The 14020-nt window shown below is 40.8% G+C and overlaps 1 protein-coding gene across 1 annotated transcript in view; it reads right to left on the reverse strand.

Annotated features, from left to right (window-relative positions):
- snrka (SNF related kinase a) overlaps nucleotides 1-9302 on the reverse strand; it is a 46063-nt gene extending 36761 nt beyond the window's left edge. Inside the window, exons 1-2 of the mRNA XM_074654460.1 lie at nucleotides 9065-9302; nucleotides 5366-6079 (exon numbers count right to left, since the gene is read on the reverse strand). Coding sequence (XP_074510561.1) covers nucleotides 5366-5954 — 589 coding nt within the window. The 5' untranslated portion in view covers nucleotides 5955-6079; nucleotides 9065-9302. The remainder of the gene's footprint in view (nucleotides 1-5365; nucleotides 6080-9064) is intronic.
- Nucleotides 9303-14020: the final 4718 nt, after the last annotated feature.

Raw genomic sequence — 14020 nt, forward strand, 5'->3', positions numbered from 1 at the left:
ATCCATTGGTACCATGTCATACTAGCTTGTTGCAAAGGAGGCTAAATAACGCTCCAAACTTACGCTAAATTTTGGCGAGGAAGAACTGGCATGGCCATTGTCAGCACACTGACAGCTGTTGATGCCTGTTGGGCTTTCAGGTTGCCATGTTGTGATTTGAGCATATTTGTTATGTTAAGTGCAGAAATGCGAAGTAGAAGAAATTCCATCCAGGCGTTCCTGAGATGTCGCGTTCACGAGAATGGACCAGACAGACAGACGGACGGACAACCCGAAAACATAATGCCTACAGCCACAACTGTCACCACCACCATTGATTTCCAATAATAAATATATACATACATTTGTATTAGGCAGCATATTTGCCCACTCCCATATTGATAAGAGTATTAAATACTTGACATATCTCCCTTTAAGGTACATTTTGAACAGATAAAAAATGTGCAATTAATCGCGATTAAATATTTTAATCGACTGACAGCCCTAGTAATAACATAATGGAGTTCAGTCGAGATTAATTGCTCGCACAGGGAATTCGTTTTTTTTAACTCGTCTTGGCCATGCAGCACCCCTGGGTGTATAGAAAATGTATGTGCACATTAAGTATATAGACAAAGTTTTTCTGTCATCATTAAGTTATTCATTCTGCGCTCACAAGAATGATTCAAGACTAAACACATCTACCCGAGGAGTAATTATGTAAACTATTACTTGTACCCGACTCTAGTGGAAACATTTATTTTGTTTGGGGAGGAAAATGGTACAGATAATGAGGCTGGTCTTTCGCCCAGTGGTGAGAACCAGATGAATGAGTTCTAATCAAAGCAAGCCAGTCTGTGTCAACACAGGACTGTGTAATCGCTGCGTCCTGCCTCCCTCTCATCCTCTCCTGGCCCAATCCAAACAATAGCATGGATTAACTGTTCTTCCCATCTATTGGCAGCAGGCAACAGAAACCAGGACTGCAATTAAGAGCCCCTCTGGCTGCTCTCTAGAGACACAGTTCTGATGCCCTCGTGGTGCAGACGCCAAGGCCTGCTCAACAGTTCTGCAGGGCACGGGCACACAGCGCGGTGAGGAGGTGGATATGGATCATCAATAGGTACATGAAGACAGGAAGGCTTTTGGGAGTCAAGGGCTTTCCATCACCTTAAGAACATGTTGAACCTCTCAATACAAGCTTTAGCCTGTCTCCACTATCAGTTTGAACATGAAGGTAAGACATCACCCTCTGTAATGAAACTAATTATCACTGCACATTATCCTGCCTCAACTGTGATTTATACGAAGAAGAAATGCAAAGACAAGGAATGTGGTTCTCGATTAAGCTATACAGATGATCTTCACTTTTATGTCCCTTCATATTTAGCTCAAAGTAAGCCTAGCGGATAAAAAGGGCTTCGCCCTAAAAAGAAAACCTTTCTGTGGCTTGGGCTGCAAATGTGAGTTAATGTGAGGCCCTGTGACTTCTACGATGCAGAAAACACAGACGGAATCAGTTGATAAAAATATAAATATAAATATAGATAAAAAAAGAAAACCTAAGGAATCCATTGGTACCGACGATGTCATACTAGCTTGTCACAAAGGAATCTAAATAACGCTCCAAACTTACAATGAATTTTGGTGAAGAAAAACTGGCATGGCCATTTTCAAAGGGGTCCCTTGACCTCTGACCTCAAGATATGTGAATGAAAATGGGTTCTATGGGTACCCACGAGTCTCCCCTTTACAGACATGCCCACTTTATGATAATCATATGTAGTTTGGGGCAAGTCATAGTCAAGTCAGCACACTGACACACTGACAGCTGTTGTTGTCGGTTGGGCTGCAGTTTGCCATGTTATGATTTGAGCATATTTTTTATACTAAATGCAGTACCTGTGAGGGTTTCTGGACAATATTTGTCATTATTTTGTGCTCTTAATTGAATTCCAATAATAAATATATACATACATTTGTATAAAGCAGCATATTTGCCCCACTCCCATGTTGATAAAAGTATTAAATACTTGACAAATATCCCTTTCAGGTACATTTTGAAAAGATAAAAATTGTGCGATTAATCGGGATTTAATATTTCCATTGATTGACAGCCCTAATAAAAATTGTGTTGTCAATTTTTCCCCATGGTATTGAAAATAAATATTTTTCAAAGTATTGCATTGAAGTTAGAAATTCCAGTATCGTGACAACAGTAGTGCAAACAATAAGCACTTTCACCTCACTACACTTATTATCAGAGCAACAAACACACAAGGCTAATGGCTCCGACCACAGCATCACAAGCCCTACAGCAGCCACAGCAACACTTAACTAAACTGCACCGTGATGCACAGAAGAGAACAGACAAGACAACACAGCACCAGAGAGTGGCCATCAATGGCTCCAAGTACTCTCAACACAACAACTGCAGAGGGCTGTGGCTGTATAGCACAGCCAAAAGTAGTACCTTTCCTATCAGTGCCTAATTGCATCACATACACAACAACTACCTGGCAGAGAGCACAGCTCAGCACAATAAAGTACAGTGAGCTGCACACAGACAGTGACTATCAATAATACTGAGTAGTGCAGGGTGGCAAACAGCCTCTTAGTGCAACCAGTGCAGATGGTGGTTCACTACAAATTCATGGAATGGAAAAGGCATATACAGCTACATAAGAGCACATGAGGGAATACAGTTACTGTGAAGATAACTGAGGACTTCTAGTCTTCAGATGCTGACCTCAACAGTGCAGTAGGTTTAAAGAAAGGATATTAAATACTTCAAGTGTTGGACAAATCATAAATCAGCGAGTGCACGTTTGTCATAAGAAAATATTTTTTTCTTTCACAATAAAGACCCTCCTGCCTTTATTTACTAGGACTGGGACAATACACCTATTTCCTGATTGGATACTATCACGATACTTGGTTGCCGATTCGAAATGTATTGCGATTTTTAAGTATTGCAATTCTACAAGTATTGATATTACGATTTTTGTAAACTTCTTTAACTCTAGACCATGGGAAGAATTGAATAATACACTTCTAGGGACTTTTACTTTGGAACATATCTAAATTAATAGAGTAAAAACTTTTGATTTTCAGCAGGTATATAGTCAGAGATGTCCTGTAGTCAAATATATCAGTCATATTCAGGAATTATTTATTACATTTTTTCCAGCAACCCAAAAATGAAAGAATAAAGACATTTCCTTCACAAATTAGTGGTATTTTCTTTTTAATTTATAAGGGACATGTAATGTTTTATACTTCTGGTGAATATAATCCAATCAATCTTATTTCTATATATGTATTTTGTATATACAGTTCCCTTTGTTAACACCTTATTTTGAAAACCAGACGTAGTCACACGACTTCCTCTAACTTCTAAGGTCGTCACTAGCTCTTCCGTCAGCTCCGTTCTCTTTATACATCCATGATCAGCTCCATCGGGGCTGTTTGAATGCATTTAACATAACTGTCAGTATATGGGTGCTCTACAGTTGTAGCGTCGGCCCATTTGACCACGGAGATGAGAGTGACGGCCGGCTTGACCGCACGTTATCGCAATACGATAACGTTTCCTGTCCATGACAGATTTAGCATGCAGTTTTAGCCATGATATCTAGCTCTGCTTTTCCTGCAATGTGTGAAACCCAAAGTGTTTTCATACTTTCCTGTATGTGTAGTGTTTACCACTTTGGATTTAACATGTGAGGGTGCAGGTTGTATCCACGCAGACCCTCCGCCGTTTTCTTTCTCATTCCGGCCTGCTGCGGTTTGTTTTGGTTGAAGGATACGGGACGGATATGACATCATGTTACTCAGACTACAACAATATAAGCGGTAACTTACTTCTACCTTCACAAAATCTGACTCTGTAGTAACGGTCCCCAAGTGGGAACCTTTTAATTAAAAACCTTAACTGCACATTCAAGAAAATTTAACTGAAAAATCCAGTTCTACATAGCTGATCATATCACAGCTCATACTACAGGTCAGAAATCTGTAAGAACCCCACGCACCCTGACCCTCAGCTCCCTATGCACCACATGCAGCCAGCAGCAAGAGAGCAATCTAGCATTCTCAGCCAGCCATTCATTCAGACTCTCTTCCTGTTTCCTGATAAATCCCTCCATCACCTAGCTCTAGGACAAGGTAAAGCTTCCAGTCACTTCTTAGGAGTACTGCAATGGACTTCCTCTATGAACAATTGCTCAAATAGCACAGAGCAGCACTGCAGAGCAATATACTACCTCCTTCACGTCACTTTCCAGGGTCAAACAAACCATATCAAAGTTCTTAGGATGAGTGAGCATGTGTGGATTTGTGTGTGCATAAAGTTCATGAGAAAGTAACCACAGCTTCCTCATTGCCTGTGCCGCACCTCTTTTGTTTGTGAGAACCGTGACCAAAAAAGGGGAAGCAAATAATACCTAGTTGACTGCCTCTGAAAGCATTTTCTACACGCATAAACAATCATGAGACCGATTTCAGACTCCTTTGAGATTAGCACCACACAAACAACCACACCGGCCGAAAAACAAGCTTAACCGGGCACATCTCATTATTCAATTCAAGAGCTGGACTTAGTCCTATGTTTTTGCCATCATTGAAGCTACCTGATGTGAAAGATATCATATCAGTAATGGGAGGACACACAATCTGTTTGTCTGCACTCTGTCAACCCTCATAGAAAATCAATGAGCCAGTTAATTTAGTGCAATGGGACACCCACGGACATCAGTGCTAGAAGAACTGACCTTGTAGCACATGGCCTCCTGCAAAATGATCAGCGTCAAGTACGGTTAGCAGCATAATGCTACTGGAACACACAGCTTGATATTTAGTCCAACTCTGCATATTCTGTTGCACAGGGCCCTGGCATGGGATTGAGGCGATCTAAACACAAAACAAGCCATGGGGAACACGTGTTCAGGCTCTGCAAGCAAACTAACAGCCGAGGTGTTACAGCAAAGTGTGACAAAAATGTGTGAAACAGGTGTTAGCCACTCTGCCAACCTCATTACACCACTGTGCTGAAGCTGGGTTTTAATATGACTTTGATAAAGATGTCCTGTGTAGTTTGATGCCAAAAGCCTGTGTTCTGACACAGGGACAAGCTTTCCAGGAGGTGAACTGGACACTGGGTTGATGCCACAGGCAACAAGCCAGGTCCATAACTTAAAACAATGGATCATAAAAGATGAACAACCATGCCTGTGTGAAAGCACCAGACTTTCATAAATGAGCTGAATCAAAAGATCTAGCTCAAATCCTGTCTGGTAGTACTGCACTGTATCACTCTGCCATTTCCTACTTAACACTGTGACTCATTTCCTTTAGCATCATTCATCAGAGTGCATGTTTTACATACCTACGGCTGGAGCATCGTACTCATCACCCAGCAGTATTTCCGGTGCAGAGTATGCCAGAGATCCGCAACTGGTTGTCAGCTTCTTCCCCGGCTGAAACTTGTTACTGAATCCAAAGTCAGTGAGCTTGACCAGCCCTTGTTTCTCGAAGAACACCACATTCTCTGGCTTCAGGTCCCTGTGCACCACATGCAGCCGATGGCAGTAGGAGATAGCATGGACAATCTGGGCAAAATACTTCTTAGCAAGCTCTTCATTCAGACCCTCCTCGTGTTTCATGATGTAGTCAAACATATCCCCTCCATCGCCCAGCTCCAAGATGAGGTAGAGCTTGGTCTGAGTATCTATCACTTCATACAGACGCACAATGTTGGGGTGCTGGACCAGCTTCATGCAGCGCACTTCCTGGAAAAGGTGGCCCGTGGCCACGGTGTCCAGCTTAGTCTTGTCGATCACCTTCACCGCCACTTTCTCCCCGGTGAAGACGTGGCGCGCCAGCTTGACCACGGCAAAGTGGCCACGACCCAGCGTCTTGTCCAGGTCATACAGGCCGGCAATCTTGCCATCGTAGCCCCGCTTGAAGCCTGCCATAGCTGGAGAGGGCGATGGGGTGAGGGGAGCCCCCACTGTAGGCAGGGGCAGCTTGGCTGATTTGCGCAGGTCCAGCTTAATTCAGTTCATCGAAGGCTGAAGGAGAAACCCATGGCTCCAGCTTCCTAAATTATATGAAACACACACAATCACTACAGTTTCACTTATTACATTACACATGCAAAGTTGACCATTAAACTAACTAAGACATAACGACTCCAAATAAAAATGTAAAGTAGGGGTGCAACGATTTATATTCCTACAATCCTACTACATCAATAGGTACTCGGTAAGTTGTCCTTCACGGGGGACGTATATTGATCCCAAATCAATTTGCAAGGTAAATAATCGACTGTATCAATACCAAGAATTGCAACATGTATTTAAGCACGACAAACATTATATGGATGTATTTTTTAGCACTTAAATAGTAAAGAAATATTAAACGTTACTCCGGTTTGCTCTCCCTGTATGACGTCATCAATATGCGCCAGCAGCACCAACCTCAGAAAGACGACAACAAAACGAAGCATGGCTGATGGCGGGAAAGAGCCAGACGAGCGAGAAAATTTCAAGCCACATTTGAGGTCCAGTATGTGGAAACATTTTGGCTTTTGCAAAAAGGGAGATGTCCTTGATAAATCGCTCGCTGTTTGCAGAATATGCAAAGGCCAGATAATATACAACGGCAACACGACCAATCTTTCCATGAAACCCAAGTTGCACTTTTTATTAGCGCTGTGTATTGGCAAGAATCTGGTGATTGGATATGTATGATGATACAGGGGTTACGATTCAGATCATTCAGTCCAGATTCAGTCCAGTATCCAGCTATTTATTTCCAAGTCACATTGATTGAATTTTTGGCAACAAAAAAAAAGTTACTGTATTGATTTCAAGTCATTGAATCGTATCATATCGTATCGCTCTAGATGAGCCAAATATCGTCCTTGAATCGTATCGGAACCGTGAAAAATGATACGTATCGTATTGTTGTAAAAACATATCGTTACACCACTAATGTAAAGGATTTCTCATGTTCACCTCATTGTAATATTTGAATGACAATATGTGCCAGCCCCCTCCCTTACTTAGAATGGAGCATTGAGCAGAATAATTCTTGGAAATTATGGGTGGGGAAAAAAATGATTCACCTATGCATCGCAATTTTTTTTTTACGATTTTGAAATTGATTTTTTAATGCCAGAAAATATATATTTGCTCAATTTCAGTCTATGCGGAGGTATAAGGAGGTTACTGCTTTTATTGGTGTAATCTGAGTAACGTGACGGCATTTCCGTTCCGTATCCTTCAACCAAAACGGCAAGCAGCCACCGTGAACCGAAACAAAAAAGGAAAAAACGACAGAGGGTCCTCGTGGATACGACCTGCACCCTCACATGTTAAATCCAAAGTGGTAAACACTACACATACAGTTAAGTATGGAGACACTTTGGGTTTCACACATGGCCGGGAAAAGCAGAGCTAGACATCACGGTTAAAGCTGCATTCTAACTCTGTCATGGACAGGAAACGTTATCATATTGCGGTAACGTGGTGTCAAGCCAGCCGTCATTCTCATCTCTGTGGTCAAATAGGCCGACTTTACAACTGTAGAGCACCCATATACTGACATTTATGTTAAATGTATTCAAACGGCCCCGATGGAGCTGACCATGGATGCATAAAAAGAACAGAGCTGACGGGAGAGCTAGAGACCACCTTGGAGATGTTAGAGGAAGTATATACATGTGAATACGTCCGGTTTTCCAAAAAAGATGTTAACAAAGGGAACTGTATATACAAAATACATATATGGAAATAAGATTGATTGGATTATATTCACCAGAAGTATAAAACATTTCATGTCCCTTATAAATCAAAAAGAAAATACCACTAATTTGTGAGAGAAATGTCTTTATTCTTTTCTTTTTAGGTTGCTGAAAATAATGTAATAAATAATGCCTGACAACGACTGATATATTTGACTTCCGGATATCTCTGACTACATACATGCTGGAAATCAAACATTTTAACTGTATTAATTTAGATATTTTCCAATGTAAAAGTCCCTAAAGTGTATGATTCAACTTTTTCCCCATGGTCTAGTGTTAAAAAAAGTTAACAAAAATCGCAATAATTCGAATCGGCACCCAAGTATCGTGACAGTATTGGGAGATAGGTGTATCGTCCCAGCCCTTCTGTAAGCCTACATCATTTTGGAAACGAAGCGCTGCACCTGTCGATTACCAGTTCAAACATTTCCAAAGATGCTTTTAGATGATTGTGTTATGATTTGTTATTGTGAAACTTCTGTAACTCTTTGAGTTGACAGTTGAATACTTCTTGGTTCTGATTATTATCAATTAGAGGTCGATTATTATAGATATTTTCCAAAGTAAAAGTCCCTAGAAGTTTATGATTCAACTTTTTCCCCATGGTCTAGTGTTTAAAAAAGTTAACAAAAATCGCAATAAATGGCAATATCGAATCGCAACACATATCAAATCGGCACCCAAGTATTGTGATAGTATCGAATCAGGAGAGAGGTGTATCGTCCCAGCCTTAGTGTTATATACATGTACGTTAGCGCATAGAAACTTTGTCTCCCCTGCTTGCTGAACACTGAGAGGAGGCGTTGGGCTTGTTTTGACAGGATGTGCTGCACTAACTAACGTTAGCTAACACATCCTGGCGTGCTGCCTCGTGCTGCTACAGTGAACCAAGTTTCCTAAACTCTAATCAAAGGCTTCCTGTAGTCGCATGTACAGGCAGCTGTTTTGCAACGAGTTTGACAGACTAGTCCAGCAGTCAGAGCTGCATATAACGGGCCCAGCGGTAGCACCAACATACTGACGTTAGCCTAGCAGCGGCTAGCTCCTTGTTCATTGATTAACACACGTTAGTTAGCTTCACTGGCTGGCTGCTTTGGTTCTTTAACGTTATAGCCCGCTAATTCACACACACACACCCAACAATACTGTCTACACATTTAGCATTCAGCTGTGTAACAAAGCGCTGGCCACACAGTCACACGGGTGCTTTACATTATATCACACAGCTAGCCGTAGTTAGCATGTAGCAAGCTAAAGTTACTACGCTCAGCTCACCTCTCCAGCGTCGCTCCGGTACACATAAAGCCCAGAGTCCGGTCTCTACCGGGTAGCTTGGGTCCTTCAGGTGCTCTCTACTGAAGCTTGTCGTAAATTATCCAAGAAGACGAGGAGGGTACCGCCTCTTGGAGGTTGACCGCGGCACTCGGAAGGTGCCTATGCCCGGGGTTCATCTGTAAAACGAAGCATTGCATCGTTGGCAACGGCAGCCCTGGTCGGAGTAGTGATGTGTGGATCGCGAACGAGCCGGTTCAAAGAGCCGGCTCTTTAAGCGAACGATGGGAGCCGCCTCCCTTCAGAGAGACGTTTTTTTTTTCTTTTTTCTTTAAAGGTCCCATATCATGCTCATTTTCAGGTTCATACTTGTATTTTGTGTTTCTACTAGAACATGTTTACATGCTGTAATGTTCAAAAAAAACTTTATTTTCCTCATACTGTCAGCCTGAATATGTCTGTATTTACCCTCTGTCTGAAACGCTCCATTTTAGCATATTTCGACGGAATTGCGACAAAATTGCAACAGAATTGCGTTGCTAGGCAACAGCTTGGGTCCATGTGTACTTCCTGCCAGCCGATGTCATTCGCATACACTGCAACCAGAAAATTAACTGGGACACATTTAGAATGTTTACGTTTAAAACCGTGAAATGGTCTAAATATTGTATATTTGTGACATCACAAATGGACAGAAATCCTAACGGCTTGTTTGTAACGCACAATTTCTGAATACGGACTGTGTGCATTTCTCCGTATATTGAGCGTTTTGATAGTTTAACAGTTTTTTATATAGCACTTAAACCTGCTTTATAATATAAAAGACATGAAAATCTCACTTTTTACAATATGGGACCTTTAATTAATTCAAGGCAGAATGATAGGATGATCTTCTCTGCACCACGGGCACTCCATGCACTGACTGTGACTGAATGTTGTGTTAATGACGTCTGTGCGACCAATCAGGTGATGACAGACAAGGATCATACCATCAAGCAGGGAGGGGCAGGTGGTGCGCGGCGTGCTGACGGTATAAGGTACAGAGCAGGAGGGAGAGGAGGAGAGAAAGAGAGAGGAGTGTGATGCGCGAATAGCAGACAAGATGAGTGACAGTCGGAAACGAAGCAGCATGTCAAATTATGGTATTCTAGAAATTATAGGGTTCAGTATAATTATATTGAATAATTTAAGTGATACATGCGCAAACATACTAATCAAAAATCAAAAGAGCGCTAAATTTGGCTGAATTATAAAAAGCATAAGTGGTAAAACGAAGAGCCGTTTGGGAGCCGAAGGAGCCGGCTCTTCTTGGTGAGCTGAGCCAAATAATCTGGCTCACTAAAAAGAACCGGAATTCCCATCACTAAATCGGAGTCGTTGTATCCTCCCAGCAAGAGGCGGTGGGGCTGTGATGCTGCCTTCACGTACTGAAGAAATGTCGAGATTTTTAACACTACCATACTTTCGCACGTGTCCGGAAATTATTTCCAAAAAAATATGATTTTTCATTTCACTATTTTTCAAATATTGTTCAACTTAAAAGTGCTTTCTCTCCTGCGGGACAAGATGCATATAGTCCTATTCACAATTTGGGAGCTTAGAGTCCGTCTTTACGAGGATCACTGAAAGGAAGCATAAGAGCATCACCAACCGCATTCTACTCTGACGTCAAACAAAGTCGTTTGATTGGAAAAGGTTTCTGAAACATTATTCTATTTACACACCTATAATTAATACACGATATAATTAGTATCTAATTGATAAAAGTATGGCAGTGTGGCCTTAATGAAAGGAAGCGTGTTAAATTGTTTTTAAATGAACAGGAGCTCCAATATGTCCCCTAAATAGCATACAATTTAATACCAGGCACAACACTTGATATGGTGACCATTTGTGTTTCATAGTACAAGGTTTCATAGCATTCAATTCTGTGGGATGGATTCAGTGTCTGTCCGTGTTGCTTGGTCTTCTCAATAAAAGGCGTGCAGTGACATCTAGTGACCATTTGTTTTAGCCTGACTCACCTGAGTATTTAGGTAGGATGTTAGTTTTACTGAGAAATCTCAGCCTGCCTTACACCCATGTCTGCAATAAGGACATGTCCCCTCAGAATATATTTGTGTTTCTGTCTCATTATCTCACAAAAGTTATGTGTTTCCTCACAACAGTGCTCATTTACTTTTGTATGACATGTTTGTTTTTTGTTGAGTTCTGTATATTTTTACTTATAGTATGGCATACTATAACTGTTTTCACACATACATAATGGAAATATGTGGAAAATAGGTGTCCCATTAATCATGCCCATGTGCCAGCATCCACATTACCAGCATCCTTCAACTCGTCAACTACTACTAATAACATATGCCTCTCTCCAGCTCACCTACGTTAATTCTAACCAATACTATTGTCATTACTGTTTTATTTCTACTTAACAATGTGCTTGACTTCATATTATTTCCTATTTTTATGCTAAATTATATTTATTTATTTATATGCTATTTTTTTTCTTTATTATTTTTTCTTCTTTTTTTCCCTTTTGTCTGACCAAGACCAACACGTGGTGCAGGGAAGGTGCATGGTCCTTTTTCTATGTTTTTATTTCATGTCATAGACACCCTACCGTGTTCTTCAAAAACAATAAAAAACATTTGAAAAAATAAATAAATAAATGACTGGAGAAACATAACAGATGTAGGTGCTTCATACAGTTGTAGCCTGCATGATACTGTTAAGCAGTAAACATTGTATGCTGCTCTGTGACATCTTTAGGAATGCTGAGCAAGTCCAGTTGACCTGGATTTAAGATCAAAATGATAAGCTTCAGTCACAAGGAAAAAAGTAATATCGTCAGATGTCGGCAAGTTTGTGGCATTCACCCAGAGAACAATCACTGCAAATTATTACTTTATCATATATGATGAGTCATTCTCTTTCCTGATGCCGGTGGTTTCTTCAGGAAATATCTCCTGGTCGGGAAGAATGCTGTTGGATAGTCTATAACAAGGAGCACTAAAGCTGTTCTGGCACCTTGTTGTGGACCAATACATTATTAACATAGGCTACTTTATGTTATATTGGTCCTTCAATGTGTCATCCAGCCGGAGGTGTTTGGGGTTTTTAACCACAGTGTGAAAGACGAGGACAAGGTGACCAGATCTTTCAGTCTATAGGCCATGCCTTTAAGCCTTTAATAGTTATGCAAACTGACATGTCAATGATTTAATTATGATGTCATACTCAATATGCTGCTTGCTTTTCTTTTTTTAAACTCAAGGTGGGAGTGTTGCTTTCTATTTGTTTTGCCACCACACTGTGGAGGCTACTTATCCACTGCTCTCAACATTTCAGTTTGCTTCAAAGGTTGATGGAGGAAATCTAAAATGAAAATGAGTTGTTTTTTGTTAAATGATCATCTTATTACCTCTTGATCACATTACAGCACAGCATTCTGGGACTAATAACTTTATTTCGTACCTTTTCCATTCACTGGGCCCACTATAAGAGCTTCAGAAAAAGGCGGTATTCAAGACTCACAAGAAGGTCTCACTTAAAGCTATCATAATGAACCCATATGTCATAGTATAAGTTTGATCATAACTGACATCATGGATATGAATTCTTCTTCTTTTCCTCTAGTTTTATTCCAGCATCCAAAATGTTGCATTACCACCAACTACTGGATTTAAACTAAAATATCCAATAATAATAAGAAGTCAATGGGTTTTTAGTTAGATGGTTGAAATAAGGTCTGTGTTTTACACATGCTGAAGAGATTTTAGTGTTTTGTTCTACGACATAAAATACATCAATAAATACCCCACTGGTGAATTTTGAAGCCTTTATGTGTTTTAAAAAAGGCGGTTGTTAACAAGTGGCTAATTGAGACTACTAAACGGCATCACGCCAACTCGTCCCCCTTTACAGCCTCGTTGTGTTTACTCACGCTCATGCGATCGTGGTGTAGTTCGTCTATAGCCTAACGTTTGCTTTTTACTTGTGGTGATTGTATTTACACTTCAAAAATCATAAAAGTATCATAAACATTTGTTTGCCACAGAGCTTATTTTCTGCAATAATCCAAAAGCCAATGGAACAATTCTATTGGCTTTTTGTCCAGGGAACCAGGGTGGTGCTTACTTCCTGGTTGGCCTACAAAAATATCCCTGCACCACTCTATTTCCCAGGTGTTTGAGAGAGCCTAAAAGCTTCTTTCAACTGCCGCTGCACACATTCCCCAGAAACACCTGATCCCTACAAAAGCAAAATTCCTCATGTCAGTCGACTTGTCCTCCCTGGCTTCCTGTCTCACACCATACCAGGTCTCACCTATACTGCCTCGTGCTTTTCTGAGATCTAACCCTGATTATTTCTGTCTCCCTTTACCCTCTTTGGACAGTTAGACTCAAACTTCCAACAGCTCTTGTACTGTAGCGGTCGTTTGTGAACATACAGCCTTACTTGGTATGACACATGATCCATTCTCACTCTGTCAGGCAACTACTCCAAATCATTCATTCATTCTCACTCTTCTGGAATTGTGATTGATGATTCTCTGTCTTTTAATCCTCACATTCAGCAGCTGGTGAAAAAACGTAAATTGAAATTGGGTTTTTATTTTTAGAAACAAGTCTTGCTTTTCCTTAGAGGCCAGAAAGATGCTCGTCGCTGCCACCTTCATGTCTGTGCTGGACTATGGGGACGTTACATATGCATCTTCTCAAAGCCTACACACGCTGGATACTGTCTACCATGGAGCGCGGAGATTTATTATGAATTTTAAAGCCCTTTCACACATACACTCCTACATTAATTAAGGTGATTTTTAGGCCTTTTAACAGACTTTTCAGTGTCCCACATTTCAGACATGACTGTCATGACATGTCATGATTTGTCTGAGAATACTTGGCATTAGAGTACTGATATGTCTATGTTCTTTTTTTTGGTTTGATTAGACCA

The sequence above is a fragment of the Sebastes fasciatus genome, chromosome 12, assembly GCF_043250625.1.
Source record: "Sebastes fasciatus isolate fSebFas1 chromosome 12, fSebFas1.pri, whole genome shotgun sequence".
NCBI lineage: Eukaryota > Metazoa > Chordata > Actinopteri > Perciformes > Sebastidae > Sebastes > Sebastes fasciatus.